The sequence below is a fragment of the Harpia harpyja genome, chromosome 21 (genome assembly GCF_026419915.1).
Source record: "Harpia harpyja isolate bHarHar1 chromosome 21, bHarHar1 primary haplotype, whole genome shotgun sequence".
Classification (NCBI taxonomy): Eukaryota; Metazoa; Chordata; class Aves; order Accipitriformes; family Accipitridae; genus Harpia; species Harpia harpyja.
Window position 1 is genome coordinate 970,799 of NC_068960.1, and position 21,129 is coordinate 991,927.

The window sequence follows — 21,129 nt, forward strand, 5'->3', positions numbered from 1 at the left end:
ACAGGGGGTGAAAGAGCAGGCGTACGTTCCCCAGGACTCCAACTGCCCTGCAATAAAAGCAGCACGGCCCGCCAGCCTTGGTTCAGAGCAAACTGGAGTAAAGCACATAGGATCAATGAAGCAATACAGCGACTCGGTGTTTGAAGTGATCACTGTTTGTACAAGATTCCTGAAAGAAGGGGTTTCCCTCCCTGAGGGGCACGCTTCCCCACGCACCTGCAGCTCCACTTTGGCTACGCAGCAAAGCCCTCCCTTAGAAGTCACGTTTTATTGCACTGCACTAGGCTGAATGTCGCCATCAGAAACGCGTAATTCCCCGGGGCTGTAGTAGCACGCTGCAACCTACTGACGCTCCATCTTTGCAGAGCTGGCAGAGGCGTAGAGGTGAGCCCAGGTCAGAGGGATGCTTCAGAGGACAGGAGGATAAAGTGGCCAAATCTAAGGAATGTTAACAGTGCTGGGTGTTTGAGATCTTCAGTGGCGACTTGGTTTTAGACCCTGGCAGAGGCCACCTTAACAGAGACAATAAAAGAGGTTTTAATTAAGGCAGAAGGGGTGGCTCAGCCTGCTAGAAGGAAGAGTAGGCCAAGAAACGCACCAGTAACTGTGCAGTGACGCACCCCTCCGTGCACTGCAGCTGTGCTCCTCAAGTGATCACTCAGACTCTTCCAGCTGCTGTCCCATTCCCACTCTCAAACTCGCATCCCTTAATTTGGCAGCCGCCTCTTCCCACCCCTCTCCCATGCCAGCAGCCTAGCTTCATGCTGCCCAACTGCGGCCATTAATCAAGCGATCCCAGTGAAACGTCCTGTGTGGTGTTGAAACTTTGAAGTGACACCATGGCAACACAGCACACACAGCCCCCTCCTGACCAAACACAGCTCGGCTTCCCACGCTCCAAGAGACAGCCAACAGCAAGTTAACAGGGCAAAGGAGTACTTGAGAGTGGCAGTGTAAACCCCTAAACATCTGACTTGCAGGAAATCTTGCAGGAATCCCCACACCTGCCAGGTCTTGTGACCCAGGAGGCCTCCTATAGCCCCTCACTGCAAATGGCTTCTGCAAGGGCTAGTCAGATTCTGGACAGCAGGAACTAAACATTTTTGGACACTGAAGTCAACTGGGAAGCTGCCTGTAGTACAAACACAAGGAACACTTAATACTTTTTCATGTAGGTAGAAAAAGTGGTGAGCCTGGGCCTTCCACATGGACATCCCCCCGAACCCCCACAAAATCGCAGGAAGAACACAGCCTCCTTCTGTGCTTGTCTCCATGCCCACTTCAGGAGGGCTGGAGGAACACAGCTGCTATTGAACAGGCATTTCCAGCCAGTATGGGACTAGGTGGTACAACGGTCCTGCTGAATCTGGCCTTGCTAGTAAAACACTTCACCTCTGTTGAAACCAGACCTAACTGAGCCACTGCACCAGACAGCTCAGCAGTACCAGCCTTGCTGTTGCAGCTTCAAGACAGAATCTCATCTTCTTGTCCCAGCTGTGCTCCCTGCCAAGAGAAGCTGGCTCCAGCTCCTGCTGTTTTACAGAGGTGCAAAAGGAGAGTCATGCCATCTGGGATGGCTAGACCCAAAAAGTGGGCCATTTCCAAGTGCGTGAAGCAACACTACCGGAGCTACTGCTGTACCAAAGAGGTGTGCCTAACATTTCAGTGCTGAAGAGAGGATTTTAGAGTCACCCTGGTGACTGGATAGAAGCAAAGACACTCTGTGTCAGAGCCATTATAAAACAACAATGCTGGAATCATTTGTGGGTGAAAGTCATCAGCTCAGAGGCAGAAAGAAGCTGTTTCACACTGTACTTCACTTTTTTAATGCATTGACACTGTAATAGTAACAGCCTGTAATAGTCACAGAACAAGAGACTGCCGCTCGCGTGCCCAGGCACAGCAGAAACCTCACTCTAGTCTCGAGTTTGATTTGAGGAGTCACAACCTTGAGTCACTTGAACAACTGAAGAGGCTTTAATTTATGTACAGTAAAAATACAGCCAAACCGGTCAGTGGTTTTACATTTGATTAGCAGTAGTTACTACACTCTTTAGTACTTGCACAGCTGTTTGCTATTGAAGGTGTATCAGTACTTGGCATTATATAGAACAGCTGAAGGCTCCAGGGCTGCTGATCTCACAGCCATACACCTACTAGGTAACTAATATGCATCCTGGCCCCCAGCTGCTACACTACAACATGCAGGAGCCCCACTTTTACAAGCTAGAGAAGGACGATGCTAAGCTTTAATTAGAACACAACCAGAGCAGGCAGATTCACTTTTAGCCAGTTGTCTGGTACTGAGTCAGGTACACACAAGTGTCAGCTGCCTCCAACTTTCACAGACCTGCTCCCAGCAAGAATTATTCCTGCTCCATTACATGTCCAAAGTGAAATGTTCGCTCTTTACAAGAAGTCTGAATCTCCTTTTTAAGTTTTACAATACAGAAAAGCACCAAAGAGCTTTCTGCAAGTATACGCACCAGGTAATAAATGGGGACAATTGCAGCATTCTCTCGCCCACCTCCAGTTTCTGCTTTTAATTACCCACTTTCTGCTGCACTGAATTCTGAGTGACATGGCAATCCTCTTTCCAAAGCTCTTTGGCTCTTTAAAGTCTGCGATGTTCAGGAAACAGAACATGCATTGGCCACAAGAATGCTAACCCTGCGTGACGGGTGAGAGCATAGTACCAATGTCTACTTCAAGAGCTAAAGGCTAAGAAGCATCCTGTCAGGCAAGGCATAGAAAGACAGGTTTCAATGTCAGCCAAAAGTCCTAAAGCCAATCCCAGGATGATGAATGATATCCTGTTCCTATAGGAGAGAATCTCAGTCCACAGGGAGAAAAGGAAGAGGCCATCCACCTCAACACGCAGGCCTAGAGAGCAACAAATATTTTTCCAAAGGGAAGCACTGGATCTAATGAACCCTAGTAAGTAACTGCCTGTAACACACACATCAGCCACACAGCACTTCTGTTCTAGGATGGAGATTGCTTCTAGCAAATGTAAACCCACTTGCTTTGGGTTAGGAACAGAACTGACATTAAAGACAGGCTTAGGCTGCAGAGTATGTGCTGTCAACTCTGCCTTGTTCCCCAGCTGCAATGAGGAGATGCTGCCCTTCAGGGAATTGTATCAGCTTTCCTAGCTCCATAACATTTAATGGCACAACTCAGACAACATGGAATGAATTACATTCAGATGAGCATACAAAGTTTAAACAACATGACACAGCAGCTTTCACGAGGGACTGCTTGGCCAGACCATTAGTGTTGAGGAACGCTCACGGAACTGCTCAGGAAGAGCGGAGGACCGTGCCCTGCTCTCACTGAACAATATCCCTCTCCCTGCCCCAGAATACTCCTGCGTGCCTTTACTGCTCTGAAACATGGTAAATAGGCTACTAGACCTGAGTGAGTGGCAAGAACTTCTGGTAATAGCTCTTTGTAACATCAATCATGAGTTCCTGGGTACATTCTGGGAGTTCCCCAGAGAAGAGTCCTGGAAGAAGAACAAGAGTATGACCATCAGCGTTCTTGCAGGAGAAAGCAGAAATAAGCTTATATTCAACATTCAGAGCAGTGACTTTGAATTGTAAGTAAATACTAATAGAACAGCAACGGGCTCTTCTCTCCTGTTGAGCAATACAGTACGATCGTTCCCATCGTACCCCCTGGGGCAGACGTCAGACAGACTGCTGCAGCTGGGTCCTGTAACAGCTTCCGCTGTTCCCCATAAAACACTATCGAAGATAAACGACGGAGTGTGCAATTTGTACAATGAGATCTCCGGCACAGCCAGGTCGACGGGCGGGAACTAAACATTCATATACCTCAGTTTAATGTACCTCCCTCCCTATTAACATATGAATAATGAGCAAGTGGATTTCCTACAGTTTGAACCACTGAAATGCCTGCACAACCAGAAACCACAGGAGGAGGAGAAGTGCTCCCTCTGCCAGAGCCCAATGCCTGTTGGGTTCTAGGTGCCTGAAAAGCTGTGTTACTTACTGTACAGGATGGCCACAGATGGCATCCTAGTAATACTGTTCTGAATAAATGTGCACCACCTACCTAGCATACACTAAAGCAGTGAGTTTCACAAGTTAACACTGTTACTTTTCAGTTTGCCAAGTGCCCTATACCTTTACTTCTAGGCGCTAAATGCTAACAGGCAGCTTTGTCATAGCAATCTCATTTTAAAGTAAGAATATCCATGTTATCCACACTTCTGTGCAAGTAAAGTTAGAGGGAGCATACCTGGGCAGCCCGAGAAGACTGTGAAAGGTGGGACTACCGTTTCAGGAGGTAGTACTGTGTTGTCCAAGATTTTGCAGCAGTCTTTCAAAACGCATCTACGACCCTAAAACAGAGATTAGGTAAAGTTATACTTAAAACATGATATGCTTTTGCTTATTACTGGTAAGCGACATAAACTTCAACAAGCTTAACTGCTCAAAACATCCTGTATAAGGGATCAAAGGAATAAATCTTTACCCTGATTGAATGCTCTTCCCAACGCAATTAACCTTCTTTCTTTTTTGAGGAAAAACGTCTGTTTGCTCTCGACTAACACATGTACGGGCAGCTGCATATTAACACGTCAATGTCCAAACTGGAGCCTAAAACCCGAGTCATGCAAGGCCTTGCAACGTAGCAAGGCCTTCTCTAACGCAGACAATGGTAACATTGGCTATTTTGCATTATTTGCATAGAAACACAATTCCACTTCTATTTGTGGAAAGGCTGCCTTCCCCAGACAGTCCCATTAGCCACAGGGACAATATTGTTGGGACGGACTTTCCAAACAGTGGTCAGCTGAACCTGCTATCCTCAGAAAAGCAAAACTGAAAGCACTGCTTTCTGTGGAGAAGGAAGAGGAAGAGACAGGAACAGCGCAGAGTAAGTGTGCTTGCTCCAGCCAGTTGGTGCAGATACCTCTGTGCTGTTTTTACAAAGCCTCAACAGCGCTCAGGAGTTTAAAGAAAAGACTGAGAAATGACACTCACAATGACACAGTTCTTGCCTATGTGGACATAGGAGCCAATCTGGGCTGCATTGACAACACAGTCCTCTTCTATGAAGACATGATCACCGATGTGGAGTGGGAAAAAAGCCACCCTGCAACAGGAGAGTTGTTTGTTCAGGTGTACAATAGACAGACCAATCTGCAACACTGTTAGACCCAAAATCACACTGTGGAGTCTCCTGTCTCCAGCTGGATTACCAGAGGCAGATTTGATGCTAAGGAAGATAGAACAGTAGCTGGTCTTTCTCATCTCTTTCTAAAGGATGGCCCAAATGAGCAACAGGAAGGTGTTGTGAATAAACAAAGAACAAGTGAAACAAGTTCTTCCCTTAGCTATTTTAATATATCCCAGCCCTCCCATAGTACGGTCTGCAGGGAATGCTAACCCTCAAGGCAAAGGCAGGTTTAGAGGGATGTATTTCTGCAAATTGCTGCAAAAAACCCACAGCCCTCTCAGTACAGATCTCAGCCGAGCCAATATATTTTTTCAGGTACATAGATTTTAGCCTCAGTCTCCCTAAAGGAAGGGGACCTCTTACCCTTTACTAAACTTCTTGAAGGGTGGTCTAATGACACTGCGGCTTTTCACCACGCAGTGTCGTCCAACCCGCACGTTTGCCAGGTCACCACGGATGATGCAGTCATTCATAACTATTGTCTGGAGAAGAAGAGAAATAAATGAACTCCAATTTCTACCCGGCTTACCAGTTACGATACAGACTCATGCAGAGGTCAGGCCACCCCAGCACGATTACAGACGATTCCTTCAGTCAAAAGAAAAGCGAGAACAAAGCAAACGCACAGGAGCCTGGAACCACCAGTTGTGCTCCCATCGTGCCAGTGAGCTGCACACAGCGAGCCAATACGCAAAGCGAGGCTTAAGCGCAAACAGAAAGACGTTGTCCCACGGATAAAAACATCACGATCTGCTCGCACGTCGAGCTCCGGTACCGCCAGGCCGATAGCGGTTGTCAGCGGGTAGCAGCGCAGCGTGGGTGCTGCTGCGGCGGTGACAGGGACCCCGCGGCTCGGCCGAGCTGCTGGGCGGAACGAGGTACCGGGGCGGGGGTGAGGAATACCGCAGCCCCCTCCCTCCCCACCGCCTACCTTGCCGTTGAGAACGATGTTCTGGCTGCCGCACAGCACGGACTGTCGGCTCACCTTATTGCCGGACGCCTGCAGGGAGAAGGGACGGGTCACCGCGGCCGCCTCCCGCGCCCCGCCGCCACACCCCCGGGCCTCAGCGAGCCCGACTCGACCCCCTCAACCCCCCCGCACCGTCTCGATGTACTCGGACTTGTTGTAGAGCATCTCGCTCAGCTCCATGGCGGCGGCAGCGCCGCTTCCGCACAGCCACTCCCGACTTCCGGTGCGTCACTTCCTCCCCGCCCCCGCCAGCCAAGCGCTTCCGCCGCGGGCTCGGCCTATGGTGGCGCGGTTGCCATGGGCACGCACCGCCCCCTTCCCGCGGGAGGCGGCGGCGGCGGCGGGTCCGGCCGCCATGGAGGGTCCGGCGGGCGGCGGGGAGGCCCTCAGCGGCGCCGAGAAGGAGAAGGTGCGGGGCCGGGAGGGAGCGAGGGAGGGAGCGAGCGAGGCCCGGGTCGGCGCGGCGGTGCCAGCCCGGTGCGTTGTGTCTTGCAGCTGAGGGAGAAGCTGGCGCTGCTGAGGAGGGAGTACAGCGAGACCGTCAGCCGGCTGCGGGTGAGCGGAGCGGGCCGGAGGGGGGGCCGGGACCGGCCGGGCGCGGGAGGGGGTGGCGGGAGGCCGGTCCCAGCCCGGCGCCGGTCTTGTCTCCGCAGCGGGCGCGGCGAGCCGAGCGAGCCAGGAGCCACGGCCGGGGCACGGCGGCGGACGGAGGCCGGCGGGAGCGGAGCCCCGCAGGTAGGAGCCGGCCGCCGGCTTCCCGCTTCGGGGGGGGGGGGTTACCCCCGTCGCCCTTCTGTGCCCCCGCGGCCCGGGGACGGGCCCCAGCTCTGCTGAGCACCTCGCTCCCGGCTCTGCTGTCCCCTCTCTGCGGCTCCTGCCACGTCCCCCGGCACCCCCCCAGCCGCTCGGGGCCTCCCCAGCGCCGCTGAACCGTGACCTGCGATAACGTGTCCTCTCCTTTCCTCCTCCCCAGGTCCGCAGTGCTCCCTGATCCCGCTCTTTCGCTCCAAACAAAATCGTCTAGTTTTATTGTGTGATGGTTTTCTTGGACGGGGCTTTGCTGGGAGCCGTTTACACATATGACGTTTTTTCCCACAGGTTCTAGAGATAACGTATCTCCTAGTGCTGACAAACATGAAACCTCTCAGTTACAGACTAAAACCTGCTTTGATCTCGGCACAGAGAAGAAAATGTCTGTCACATTCAAACACGTTCCCGAATTCTCCAGCAATGAGGTTAGCCTGCAGGACGGCTCACAGGCAGAAAGCATACAGGCTAGCCAGGAAAACATGTGCTGTGGAATCGTTAGGCCTGCCCCTGCGGAGAAAAAAACCCAAACCTCCAGAAGCCTGATGAAGCTGAGGAGACGGACGAAGGCTCTGGTGTCAGAGGAAAGGGAAGCAGTGCGTGATGTCTATCTAATCAACACTGATGAAACGGTGAAAAATCAAATTGCCAGTACAGAGGAACTTCGGTCACCAGTCTTCAGGCGAAGTGGCCTCTCAAACACTGAGGAAAACGCTCGAAGAGCATCCAGACCAGTGCTTGTGCAGAGAGAAGAAAACAGTTCCACTCCTCCCAATGCAGCATTAGGAGTTGTACAAGAGATGCTTGAAGACAGTGTCCCTCCAGGAGTGCCTGAGCTGTTCCCATGTGCACTGAGTGACAGCAGTGACATCTGGCAGCCTGAGTCCCCAAGTGCTGTGGCCGCATCTGATAACTGTGAGCCTGCATGGCCGTGTTCAGGGAACAGCGACTCTGTTTTACTGGACACCAGTGGTGACGGAGGAACAGAATCCTCCAGTATAATAAAACAAATGGACGGTGAGAGTATGGGTGAAGATCAGGGAGAATTACATAGGCTCTTGGATTTAATGTCAGAAAATGAAGTATTGCCCACTGGTGGAAATAACGATATCATTAACGACAGCAAAAGCCATGAAGGAGATCAAAGTGACACTAATAGCTTAAATCGCTTTCCTACAGATCTTGCTCTGGGCAATGCTGAAGAACTGTTGGAGAATCAACAGCTTGAAATTCAGTCAAAACTTTCTCACCCAGAAAAGGTGACTACTCCTGAAAGCGCACTGAACTCTTGCACAGTGGTTGAAGGGCTTCTCTTTCCAGTTGAATACTACGTCAGGACGACTCGACGCATGTCTAATCGTCAAAGGAAAGTGGACCTCGATGCTGTAATTCTTAGTCAGCTGGGCAGAAGCAAGAAAGGTCAGCGAAGTAAGTGCAAGCAGAAGGATGCAAATTCAGGTCGGCCCTCCCAAGAAAGAGTTGAAAATGATTTGGAGTCAGGGGTCACGCCGTTCACTTTTCTTGGTGCAGAAAATGATCCAGCAAATTCAAGTAGTCCTCAGAAACCTCTTCCTGTGTCCAGTGGTAGCAGCACTTCCCTTGGATCAATTTCTCAAAACAGCATCGATAGCACAAAGCGAGATCAGAGACGATCACAGAGGAAACAAAAGGGAAGAAGAAAGTCTACCTGCAAACCCCCTGTGCATCAAGTGTCACAGGAACTTATAGGGAGTTTGGATGTCACAAGGAGGGAAAGCAGTAGTCTGCTGTCAAATGAGTGTCAGAGTGAAAAGGAAAACTGTGAGGCTAGTCTTGAAAAATCATCTTCAGATGAGAGAAGGTTGTCTGCTGCTGCTGCTCTTGGGTCTGGAGAGACAGAAGTGACTGGTGCTATACAGCCAATGAGTGCTGATCCTCCTCCTGGTGGAAGCCAAGTGCTTGGCAAATGCCGTAAGAGCCTGTTAGAACAGGTTCAAAATCCTCTTCAGAACAGCGATCCTCTGAACCCAGGGAATGAAGCTTTTGCTAGCCGTATAGATCTGGAAGCCAACTTAACTGTGTGTGAGGCTGGTAAACATCCAGTGGAGCATGTTAAGGATCAGCAAGCACAAGGAGCCCGCAGGGCTGAGGAGCTTCTAGTGATTAATGTTCCTCCACGCCGCTCCCTGCGTTCCTCAGCGAGACAGAGAGCCAGTCAAGTCTCAAAAGGTACTTCATCAAATATAAGCACTCCCTAATACTACAGTCTGAGAGCAAGGCAGGGAAATGTCCCAGTGAGTGCATGCACTGCTGTTCATGCCCTGCCGTAAATTTTTATTCAAGAAAATCTGATATGGGTTAACTATTATTTTTTTAAAATAAGAGAGATTTTTTTAAAATTTAGATCATTGCGGAGCCCATGTTCCTTGAGCAACTCCAGAAACTTCTGCTTCAGCACAGTGACAAGGAGTGAACAGCAGTGCATGGATGGAGGAGCAGGGCCGAGAACTTAAGCTGCCTTTGCTTTTGGAGCAAATGTGCACACTGGACCTGATTTTCCATCAAATGGATGTAAATCCGTTTCTCCAACTAAGTCTGTGTATTAATGATATTTCTTTTTTCTTTTTTTTTAGTGCTGACAAGTGTGAAACACAAAGAGTAGCGTTACAGTCTGAGGGTCTGTGAATATTGTGAAAAGAGAAAGTGTTCAGAGAAAACCAAACAAAACAAACTGACCAAGCACTCGGTTAATTCTGGCAGTCTTTGGCAATGATAGTTTAGCTGAAGGCTTGATGCAGAGCAATTGCAGTGTAACATCTTTCCAGAAAAGTGCCACTTCCATGTGTTAAGATGGATATGGCTGCTTTTTTCTTGCTTTTTTTTTTTTTTTTCCTGGAAAATAGATTAGAGTGGCACTCTGGATGAGAGATTCTGAAAAGGCTAGTTGCTGGTTATTTTATGATGTGATGTTCTCTCTTGTATTCGTTTGTCTAGATGAGAGCAAAAGAGGATGTAGCTATCCAATGGGTTCAGAGGGTCCTGCTTCTCTTGGCCTCCCTGCTATGGACACCGATACTTGCAGCTCTCCCTTCTCCTTCCGCAGTCTCCAGTGGCTGGCCCCCAGACTGGGTATCAGAGACTTTCACTTACCCGATGAGGAATTCGGACTACTGAAACTTGAGAAATTAGAATCTTCCCCTGTGAATGACTTGGAGGCTTTTGTTCCTAGTGTGTTTGGAGATGGTGTGACTTCAGAGGATGCACAAGATGCACAAATGAATCCAGAAGAAAAAAGTCTCAAAAGTAATTTGATTTCGCCTTTCAAAAATGGATTGCCCAAGTTACCTCATGTAGAAAGCCCAGCTTCCAAGAAGGAACTTTACACCCATGAATTGCTATTTACTCCCATGAGGACTGTCTTAGCTGGTGCTCCCACTCAGCCTGAGTCTCTGATTTCCTCATCTGCTTTCCCTGTCGTGGGTGCAACCCCAGCTGTTTTACCATCAGTATGCAGCGAGGTCTTCCCCAACACACCTTCTGTACCTCCCTCGCAAGCAAGCCCGCACTCCTCCAAAGGAGCATCTGCCCAGTTCGTGGATGATGGGAAATGCAAAGACTCTGCCATTCCACTGCACTTGGACAGCTGTGGTGCAGGATCTGCTAGAAAAGAGGAGGAACAAGGTACAATGTTTCCCTTAGAAGCTGAAAGAGGTCCTGATAAATCCAATGAGGCTGTGGCCTTGGACAAGCATCAGCAGTTGGAGAGCAAACAGCAGAGATCCTGCAGAGCTTCTCCTGAACAGGTAACAAGCTGGCCTCTTTGCCAAGGGTACTAAGCCAGCAGTTTTGTGGGTGAATCCCCTTTTCCAGAGTCTCACATGACTTCAGGGGAAATACCTCTTTGCATGCTAGCCCTGCATGCTGTCTTTTAGCTGACTTAGTACATGTTTGGTTTTCATCTGTTGCCAAAGGTCTTTTGACCTCAGGAGAAAATTCTTTAAAATCCTGCTTGATGCAACTGGAGATGTGGGTTTCAGTGCTTATTGCAGGATGCATGTTTGAAATGTGTGTATGAACAAAAAGTTTCTGGCACCCCCATAGCATTGGTCTACCTTAAGGAAAATTGTCAGCTAGGATTTGGTAGAGGAGATTAAATGACTCACATGCGGGATGGGTACTAAGAGAATGACTTGTCTCTGAAGGCTGAGAGATGCAAAGTGGTGGTGAAAGACAATTTTCAGGTGAAACCAGGAAATAACCTGTCTGGGATCTCGTTTTTCAAAGACAAGCAACTACAAAAAGAGGTGCTCCTACCATAGCTCTCCAGCAATGGCACACAGAGTGAATTCACGCTCCTGCCTCATTCTTGCAGGTGCTGAATGTCATTTCAAAGTTGAATTAGCCTCCTCATTCTTTCCTTGTTTGTGCAGGAAAAAGATGTAGCGGAACAGCTGACTCCAGTATTGCTCGATGGCCTGAGAGAAGAGAGCTTGCAGCTTGTATCAAAGCTAAAGGTGGGATAACATCAGATAATTGTTTACTGAGTCAGTAGCAGCTCTTTAATACCAAGTTTAACAAAAATGCAATAAAAAATGCGGACTGGCTAGTTGAACAAAATAGATGGCTGTCTAATTTGATCAGTTCTGTCTTCACTTGTGGTAAGGCATGCTGAAAGGTTAGATTGCTGTATATCTCCTTTTGACTGATAAAGGATTTCAGTGTTTGTTTGTGAATAATGAATGTCTAAACACATGCAAGTTTCTTAACAAACAGAACTGCTGCATTTTTCTTCAGCCCCAGGTAAAATGATCTCAGCCCTTGTACCCCTGTTGCCTGCTCTGTGGCTCCCATGGCCTCCTGTCTCCATTTCAGGCACTAACTAACCCAGTAAGGAGCAAATTTTGTGGGGGACTACGGCACTGCCAAATAAATGTGTTGATATTCACACCCTTCTGGAGCGGAGCCTTGATTGCATATGCCATGACCAAGGCAAATCTGCCCAGGACTGTTTGCACAGCTGAGCCGTGGGCTCTTCATCCTGCAGTGGGGGCCTTTCGCTGTCCTCTCTCGCAGCGGGTAGAGAAGGGTTGGCAGGCATGGAAGCAACATCTGTGGGAAAGCCCATTGAACTTGCTAGGGGCTGGGTCACCTCTAGCTTTTCCAAACCAAAGTGCAAAGTTTTGCTCCAGAAGCAAGCCTGGGGGGTTAGCATCACCAGCCAAAAATAACATGGCCGAAGCTGAAAACTTTTTTACAAGGGAGAAGAGAAGGCCCTTGCTTTGTTCAGTTTTAAACTTAGTCTGTGCTACTGCAAGTCTTGTCTCCCATTTGTGCACCAAGGGAAGTAAGTGCATGACTGCAGGTAGGTGGCACTTGGGGCTTTGTTGTGGCTGTGCCATGGTACCCCCAGTCCTGTTCTAGCTCCGGACTCTGCCGGGTCCCTGTCATTTCAAATGACAAGTGACTTGTGTGAAAGTGAGCCTGCTCTGAGGGTGAAACCCACCAGGCTCGTTTTCCTTGGGGCCTTAGTGGCACTTTAATGAAAATTAAACTTCGTAAGCATTAAGTTTTAGCCTTCAAATTCTCATCACACTGAATGTCAAGCATTTTTCTCAGGCTGAGCCTCCAGGTTAGATAACCATGTCTATCAGAAGAAAACCAGCGCTGTTTTGTTTTGGACAGGATTCTTCAAGTTCCTGTGCCGTGGATGTATGTACCATGTGGTGGGAAGCAGCTGGCTGCAGAGAGCTGTGCGTGGTGACTGCTTGTGAGAGTTCCGTCTCCCTATGGAAACCGCTGGCATCCAACTGCTGGGGAAAGGTCTATACTTGGCAGCTCGGAGAGGTATGAACAACAATCCTTATTTCTAGAATTTAGGGCAGCTTTCTTGTCCCAGGTGTTAGTTCTCAAGATACAAGGAGCTTGCATTCTTAGGGGCAAGGTAAGTTCTTTAGGTGGCGTAAGTTTTTCATTCCATCGGGCAACAGAGGAGAGTGATTTGCACTGCTGATGGAGAAGGCCAGTAGCTTGTGTGGTCGCATGTTATCTGCTGGAATTTGATACTTTGTGTACTGAATGGTGGCTTATGCTCTTTCCCCTTACGCTCCCTGGAGACACTTTTTGTCTCATATCAACAGGGATTGTTTAGTTAGGTAAACAGCAGAGAGTTCAACTGTTAATTGAAGTGTGCTTCTTCAGAGGGATCTGAAAATTAGTTCTGCTCCATATCGTTTCACTTGAAACACTCTAGAAAATGGGAATTTGTGGGTGACACTGACTTCTTGTTTTGCTGTCCTAGATTCCTGTAATACAGATCGTTCCTCTGCCAGACACCTGTAATCTCATGTGTATAGCATTGGGAGATTTGGAGATTGGAGAAATAAGGTGTTGTATTTATTTCTTACTAGCGCTTTGCACCCTGAATAGCTGCAGCTTAACTCTCCTCTTGTGTAGTGGTTGAAATGATCTCCTACTAATGTGTCACTTTCTCAGTTGCTTTAACAGTTGGAAAATATGGAAGGGATTTCTAAAAATCAGCTATAAAGACTTGCTTATTCGCCCCTAGAGGTGATAGACTGTTTAAACATGTGCCTATTTTTATATGCTATGGTATGTTTTGAGTTATGCTTCCTTCTGTCATTAGGCATACTTTTCTCTTTGTTTAGGCTCTTGCTTTATTCTTCTGAGAATGACTCATTCAAGCAATCACTAGTAAAAACTGGAAATATAAAAGCTGTTCTTGGGCTAAAGGATAGGAGGCTGGTCAGCAGCAGCAGGACCGTGCAAGAGCAGCAAGTGGAGATAGTATCACTTTCAGAGACCCGAAGGTGAGTCTGCTGGTTTTGGGGTGGTCTCAGTGTGGCAGGTGGAAGAAAAGTAAGGAAACCTCTCAGATGTAGAAAAGCGTCGGGTTCCTCTTCTTTCTGGAGGTGTGCTGAGTACAGAACACATACTTACTATTTTGACTGCCTTTTCTCACTTGCTAATCTGCTGTTCAGGAGCAAGGACGGACAGACTTTGATGCCCCCCGAAGAAACCGTTTTAGCTTTTGCTGAAGTAGAAGGAATGCGAGATGCCTTGCTTGGCACCACTGCAGCGAACAGCATTGTTGTTTGGTCAGTGTTTCCTTTGCAATTAAATGATGTAGCTTGCAGGTGTATGTGGTGGCTGTTACAGCTAGCTGCAGACATTCTATAAGGGTGTTGGTTGGCCACGATTTGCCTGTGAAATGGTAATTGTCAAAGGGCCTGCAGTCTGGCACTTTAACTTCTGTACAGTCGGCTAGATAGTGAATGCACTATGCTGCTATAATTCCACTTGCCATTGCATCATACTCATTACATCTCTTCCTGTGGCCTCTTGTCTTAGTTTGGTTTATGTGGAATGAAAACTGTGTCCATCTTGCATGGTGGTGTTAACTATGATTAGAAAATAGCATATAGAGGATGGAAATGCAGTCAGAATTTGTATTTTCACCAACCACAGGAATCTGAAAACAGGCCAGCTCCTGAAGAAGATGCACGTTGGTTATTCCTACCCAGCTTCCATCTGCCATCGAGCATATTCCGACTCTGTACGTACGTGAAATATGGCACACAGTTTATGCAAGGGCTGCACTGACTAACTGTGGTGGGGACCTAAAGGATTAGGGTTTCTAGAGTGGACTGAAATATCAGCTCTGTTTAGATACACTGAAGATATTTCAAAGGAAAATAGATTAACCAGGAGAAGTAAGCCACACTGGCTACCTCGCATTCTTGGCTTTCTGCAGTGTACTATTAAAATGAGTGATGCATCAAAGTGCGTTCCAAAGCAGCAGCATCTTGCACGTGGGAAGCAGCAGTACTGTTGCCCAGTGCTGGTGCTTGGTAAGTCTCTTCTATTTCACAAGTGGGTAGCTGCCAGCGTGGTGATGGCACGCTGCCGTTGTCGGAAAACCGATGTGAAGTGGTTATTATTTACATATATCCCCGAGGATATGAACTGTTTAAAACCAAGATTCATACTAATGATTCTTTCCTGCTTGCTTCCACCTGTGCTGTGATTCCCAATGAATTTTTATGGTTTATCAAGGATTTGATTATTTTCAGTGAGCATTTAACCTTTTGGGACAAGAGCGTCTTGTCCGATAATGATGGCTTGAGTTAGACTCAGAATATCTATCCCAGCGTATTTCATGCTGGCCTGTGGCTGTTCTCAGCACCGCCGTTTTCAGCTGTGCTGGTTTGCATGGAGTTCTTGTTAAATTTTAAGCTCCTAGGGATTAAAATGAGGTCCAGAAATTTTACTTTAAATGTCATCACATCCTACCGCAAGTTTAGCTTTTTCAGACAGAAAGATAAGTGCATAAATCCATTGGGTCACTGAGCTGTCATTCTGCTGTATTGCATCAGTCCTTATCAGTCAGCAGCTGCTTTGGTTTTTATCTAATTTGATAAGGAAAGTAAACCATTTCCATTTTATCCAGTAAAAATAACGCATCACTGTCCGTGGGGCTTTGATTATAGAGAGAATGTAGCAATTAATTTTTGGAAAATTCTCTGGTTTCTTTTCCCCTTGTGCTGTTGTTTTTAGTGATGTATTTTTCCTCTGTGTATCAGGGCCTTCTGTTTGTTGTTTTAAGCCATCCACATGCCAAAGAGAGCGAGTCCTGTGGAAACCCCGCGTTCCGTGTGATAGCGTTCAACCCCAAAACAGCCAGGAGCACGGGAGTGATGTTCTCCTCCCTCCCACCTGGGCACGCTGGAAGGCAAGTACCTCGGGGACTCTGCGTGCTGGCTTCACGACCCCTTCGAGGTGGTTTTGGGGGAGGAATCGCTTAACGAGCGGAGCAGCCTGCTGGCAAGGGTCCATTTGCCATCTTGCGGGTGATAAGGAGGCTGCATCCGTCACTGCCGTTTGCCCTGTACCTAGGCTGGAATGGGGCGAGGGTGTTGGCTGTTTCCTGCCCGTTTCCTGCACCCAGCTGCGCGCTGACCTCTGAGCTCCCGGCCTCACCGCCCGGCAAGGGGCTCCGCTGACAAACGGGAGCGTTGATCTTCTGCGTGCTTACGCTTTTGTCTTTCTCCCCCTGCAAAGCGATTGTGGGAATGCTGTAACTGGGTTCATCGCGCAAAACCCCCCTGGGAAAACGTCTGCAAATGAGACGTTCTGAGCCTCTGTGCTGTTAAAGAGCGCTGTGCTAACTTTATTTGTCTTAAGCGGCTGTTTGCAGTCAGACGACCTTTCCCTTCCTACGTCTTGCATTTTGAAGCGTAAGCCGTTTAGGACTCGGTCCCGCCATGCTCTGACACTCATCGTCATGCGTCCGGCGTGCACAGGTGTTAGCCGACTGAGGTCTTGGCTTACTGAACCGTTTTCAAGTGCGTTCTGAGACCGAGGGAGGATTGTCTCGACATCCTTCCTTCTCGGGCGCGCTGAAAACACAGCACGTAATGTTCGCCTGGCTTCCGCCAGTTGGCTTAACTCTGCTCGCCGCTTTGCTACGTTAAAAGCTGGGTATTTTTGAAAAATGACGCGATAGCGTTGCCACAAAGAAACCGCAGTGTCGTGACCCCTCTGTCTACGACCTTAGGTACCTGGAGGGGGACGTGAAGGATGCTTCGGCCGCAGCCGTGCTGACGTCGGGAGCCGTGGCGGTGTGGGACCTGCTCCTGGGGCGGTGCACGGCCCTGCTGCCCCCGGCGCCGGCGGGGAGCTGGGCGCTGGCCCGCTGGGCCACCACCGGCGCCTGCCTGCTGGCCGGGCAGCGGGACGGGACGGTCTGCCTCTACCGGTACCGGCAGCCCCAGCCAGGAGCGGCTTGACGGAGGACTTTTGGGGGGGGGGGGGGGGAGGCGGCGAGGACCCCCACCACCGGCGGGGCCCGGCGCTTCAGCTGCCGCCGGGGGGGGGGGGGGGGGCTGCGTGTGAGGGGGTGCCCGGGGCTGTGGGTGCGCTCGGGCCGGTCCCCGGGCGCCCCGGTGTGTGCGATTGCCATTAAACCTTTTGCCTTCGGAACGGCTCCGTGCCTGCTGCCGCCGCGGGGGGGCGGGGGGGGGGAACCGGCCGGGGCTCGGCGGGGTCTGCCCGGCCGCTAGGGGTCGCTGCTGCCGCCGCCGCGCCCCGCGCGTGGCGGCCCCGCCCCGCCGCGGGGGCTGCCGGGAGCGGCGCGGTGCCCGCTGGGAACAGGTCACCATGGCGGCCCGTGTCCTCTCGGCCTGCGTCCGCCGGCTCCTGCCCCGGCCGCCTCCGCCCGGCCCGCGGCCCGCCGCGCTCGGCACCCTCGGGCCCCGCCGCCCGCGGGCTCCGCCGGGCCCGGCCCCGCCGCTGGCGCAGCCGCTGGCGCAGGTAAGGCCCGGGACGGGCGGGGGGCGGCGGGCGGCCCAGGCGCTGCCCGCTGCTGGCCGGTCTCTTCCAGGTGCCGCGGGCGGCCTGGCCGCCGTGCCGCCGCTTCTCCGACCTGCCGCCCCTGACCTTGGCGGACATTAAGGACCGCGTCCTCTACGTCCTCAAGCTGTACGACAAGATCGACCCGGAGAAGGCGAGTGGGGCTGGGGCGGGCCGCCGGCGGTGCCCCGGCCCGGGCGGTGGGTTTGGCGGGGGAGGGAGAGGAGCTGTCGGCCCCGCTGGGGGCGGCGGGAGGGCCCGAGGCTCCGGTTTGAGCATGGTTGCTGCTGTACTGAAATGGCTGCGGCCAAATGATCTTCCGTTTTTCTTCCCCTAGCTCACAGCAGAGTCCCACTTCATGAAAGACCTGGGTTTGGACAGTTTGGACCAAGTGGAAATCATCATGGCTATGGAAGATGAATTTGGTAATTAAGAGCCGCGTGTGCTTGGATTCATCGCTACCCTTTTTGGCTAATCCTTAAGCGCAGCTATAGCAAAGGAGTATTAGTTCTTTTTTGTGAATAGTAACGTTGACTTTTCTCTGGTGTAATCCAGAGAAAGCCGTACCGTTCTCAGTCAGAACGTGCGCTGGTGGCGCCGGCGGGAGCCAGGAGAACGCGTCCGTCCGTCTGCTGCTGAGCTGGGTCCCTCCAGGAGCACTGATCACTTTTCTCCCCACTCCCCTCCTGGGCACCACCCCTCCTGTTGCTGGGGGGGGGGGGACGGGAGACACAGCAGTGTGTACGTGAGGGCAGGGGATCTTACATTTAGTGTGGAGGCTGCATCTGGAGCTGATCCTGGCTCCTGCTTGGGAAATCAAAGATATCCCACGTTTTTCCTCACCAGAATTTTTTTCTCCCCCAATACTTGATGCTGCTAGGAAAAACAAGGTGGTTTTTCCTTAGCGTATATTCCAAGTTGCTTTTTACTTCATTTTGGACTTCTTCATGCTTTCACTTAAAGCTCATAAATTCTGGAATATGTGCCTGATTTGTCCCATGGGGTCCTAAGTGTTCCTGGGGTTTGGTCGCTCTCTAAAACCTGGGCAGATGTTTCACTTTCAGAGCATTTGCTAACACTATACATTTAATCCACTTACTGTGTACCGTGGGTGGAGTGTTAGTGTGTGACCATGAGGACTAGAAGGAAGAACGTTAAGTTTTCTGCCACGCATTTCTGACCGGTTCGGCCGCCGGGAGCCCTTGTGCTCCCTGCCCCTGGCCGCGGCTTGATATGAGCTGTTGGTTGTACGAGTGCTCAACAGTACACTCTGAACCCGAGGGGCTTCGGGCCCTGGCTTGCCTGGAGTTGCCAAGATCATCCCCCTCCCGTCGCACACCGGTGGCTGTGGGAGCTCTGGGAAGGCGTTAGTGGCTTTAATGAGGCGTGCGGGGCGCTCGCCGTCTGGCTCGGCAGCTCTCCTCCCTGCTGCGTCTGCCTTGTCCCTTATCCAGAAGCAGCGTCATGTAAGGCAGAACGCAGCTTGAAACTCAGCCTAGTAATGAAGTGTTGGCTCTGACTGACGCAGCAGCCGCTGCCTGTTTGTCCCCTGCCAAGCTGCAGGCATCTGAGCCAGCAGTAATTGCTTCCTTTAGCCTTGCTCCCGTTTCCGTTGTTTTGGGCTAAATATGTGCACTTTCTTCCAGGATTTGAAATTCCTGATGGAGATGCAGAAAAGTTAATGTGTCCACAAGAGATTGTAGATTACATTGCAGATAAGAAGGATGTTTATGAATAAAAACAGTTCTTCAAAGCTGAGTAAGTAGAAACGTGCTCCTGTGAGTGTCTCGGGTAACGACGGTGCGCACAGGGCGCACGTTCGTGTGTGATGCCTGAGGAGGGGAGTGTCTGGTGCGAGGCACTGAACACCGTATGGCTGTACGGCAGGTGGGGGTCTGGCAAGTCTGGGAGGGAGCTGGCAGCAGCTGCCCACTCCGAGTGAGGAGGACGAAGTATACGTGTTTTCCTGCAGCATCTGCTGTTGGAGGGAGGATGTGGGGCTCGGTGACCTTTCATCTCGCCCTGCGTGGCACTTCAAGCGCTCAGGTTACCCACAGGTCTTTTAGTAGGTGGCGAATTGACTTTAGTCACAAAGGTCCATCTTTTCAGTGCTCCTCAGCCACACGCAGAGCGTGCGGGGTAGGCACCTCCCGAGGCGTGGGATAGCATGGCTCCCAACTGCCCGTGGCAACTGTTTCCTCCCCACCAGCCGCAGCCGGAGAGTGGAGCAGGAAAGGAAACGGGCAGGAAAGGGTTACTGGAGCGACTGCCCTGAGGAGCTCTGGGGCTGCAGGGGAAATGAGCTGGTGGCCTTGGGCCAGTGTGCAGCAGCAGGTCGGGCCACGGCCCTGTTTGTTCCTGTGGGCACTTCTGGCCTCCCCCCACGGTCCCTCCTGGGTCGGTGGGGGGGAGCTGCACGCCTTTTTGCTGCTCTCTGAGCCAAGGTGGGAATCTTAGCTATTCGAAAGACCCGTGGACTCGTTATGTGCCTGCTTTTGGTATTCAGCTTGTCTCTGCCTGACCCACTTCTTTTGTGCCTTAAAATGGTAGTTCTTGCTTGCTGAAATATTAAATATGTGGATTTTTTGTTTTTAACAGGCGATGATGTCTCTACCACCAGGACTGGGCTGGTGTCAGCGGGTATGAATATAAACACACATGCTGCACCGTTGCTGCTTTCATCAGAAAGTTGTACTTGGATGTTGTATTTAAAGCTGTCTGAATATGTTGTCCTTTAAAAACAAGAAAAAAAAGGAATAAATATGTAAGAAAGACCATTGTTGCGTTGATGGCTTTTCCGTTTCACGCAGTCGGTGGCTCCCTGTGTTAGTGTTCAGTGCGTGAAGGATGTTTCAGAGGTGAGTAACTGACTTCACTAGAACCGCCCTTCCCTGGCCCAGGCTTTGGCCGGCGGCGCAGCCTCTGCTCGGCCGGGGCCCCTCACCCCGGGGGACACGAGCACCCTCTCCCAAGTGCAGCGGGAGGCGGTTTTGGGGCTGGCGGGCTCCGAGTGCGTCTCGCTGAGAGTGTTTTGCTGTTCCTTCTGCCTGCGTGTGTGAGAGCGCTGGCAGCACCTGTACGGCTCGTGCCGCTGCGCTCCAAGCTCTGTGCCCTCTGCCCCTGGCACAGTTGTTCTCCCCTGGATCTCGCTGCTGGTGTTGTCCGCTCTTTCCAATAAACTGCCCTTCTGCTGCCTTTATGGTTTATTTCATCAGTGCTGGTGAAAATAAGCAAGTTCCGTTTGAAAGGCTTCTGCTTTCCTGATGGAAAACAAAGGGGGGGGAATGACTTTCCTGCTGCTGAAAAGCAAAATCGCATCAGTGTTTCTGTAAGCCCAGCTAATCGTGGCAGGGGAGGCTTGCTTTAAATCTCTCCTGAGACAGAAACAAGTTATTTCTGGACACTACACAGTTTTTCCTCTGAGCCAAGAAACGCTTTCGTATGTCAAAGCGGCACTGCTAGGCCGTGAGCCAAGAAAGTGTCGCTCGATAACGTACCTTCCTCTGGCAATCAGGGCGGCGGAGGATGGAAAATAGTCGCGAGTCTGTCGGCGCTGGACACGGTGCCTGAGCGTGGTGTGGGTGTTCTCAGGGCTTCCTCTAGAGCTGCGTTTCGCTTTTAAAACCGTGTGGTGCCAAATCCTCGGCCAGCTGGGTGACCCTCTGCCTTCGGTGCCCGAGTTTCGCTTTCGTTGTGCTTGAGGCCCGCGCCTTTGGAAGCTCCTTAATCGCTCCCTCGCCCCAAATGTGTTCTGAAACGTTTCCTGAACGGGCTGCACGGGGGAATTGGGGAGA

The 21,129-nt window shown here is 50.8% G+C and overlaps 3 protein-coding genes across 6 annotated transcripts; 2 read left to right on the forward strand and 1 right to left on the reverse strand.

Moving 5' to 3' along the window:
- Positions 1-133: 133 nt before the first annotated feature.
- Positions 134-6,435, reverse strand: DCTN5 (dynactin subunit 5). The gene is made up of 7 exons (XM_052772579.1): positions 6,314-6,435; positions 6,143-6,211; positions 5,575-5,693; positions 5,016-5,127; positions 4,267-4,369; positions 3,417-3,508; positions 134-512 (listed from the first exon to the last, which is right to left on the reverse strand). The coding sequence occupies exons 1-7, from the start codon at positions 6,359-6,361 to the stop codon at positions 492-494; spliced, it is 564 nt and encodes a 187-aa protein (XP_052628539.1). The 5' UTR covers positions 6,362-6,435; the 3' UTR covers positions 134-491.
- Positions 6,436-6,439: 4 nt separating this feature from the next.
- On the forward strand, positions 6,440-16,966 carry PALB2 (partner and localizer of BRCA2). Of its 3 annotated transcripts, XM_052772576.1 has the most exons (12): positions 6,440-6,590; positions 6,677-6,736; positions 6,835-6,916; positions 7,280-9,196; positions 9,962-10,770; positions 11,398-11,481; positions 12,650-12,811; positions 13,266-13,351; positions 13,633-13,794; positions 13,966-14,082; positions 14,453-14,540; positions 15,568-16,966. In XM_052772576.1, the coding sequence occupies exons 1-12, from the start codon at positions 6,462-6,464 to the stop codon at positions 15,787-15,789; spliced, it is 3,918 nt and encodes a 1,305-aa protein (XP_052628536.1). In that variant the 5' UTR covers positions 6,440-6,461; the 3' UTR covers positions 15,790-16,966. The 3 variants fall into 3 exon arrangements, with proteins under 3 accessions (XP_052628536.1, XP_052628537.1, XP_052628538.1); XM_052772577.1 differs by lacking the exon at positions 6,835-6,916 and having other exon boundaries at positions 6,441-6,590; XM_052772578.1 differs by lacking the exons at positions 6,677-6,736; positions 6,835-6,916 and having other exon boundaries at positions 6,462-6,590.
- Positions 16,967-17,098: 132 nt separating this feature from the next.
- NDUFAB1 (NADH:ubiquinone oxidoreductase subunit AB1) lies at positions 17,099-20,112 on the forward strand. Of its 2 annotated transcripts, none has more exons than XM_052772581.1 (5): positions 17,099-17,281; positions 17,364-17,489; positions 17,673-17,760; positions 18,982-19,093; positions 19,934-20,112. In XM_052772581.1, the coding sequence occupies exons 1-4, from the start codon at positions 17,144-17,146 to the stop codon at positions 19,071-19,073; spliced, it is 444 nt and encodes a 147-aa protein (XP_052628541.1). In that variant the 5' UTR covers positions 17,099-17,143; the 3' UTR covers positions 19,074-19,093; positions 19,934-20,112. The 2 variants fall into 2 exon arrangements, with proteins under 2 accessions (XP_052628541.1, XP_052628540.1); XM_052772580.1 differs by having other exon boundaries at positions 17,100-17,296; positions 17,367-17,489.
- Positions 20,113-21,129: the final 1,017 nt, after the last annotated feature.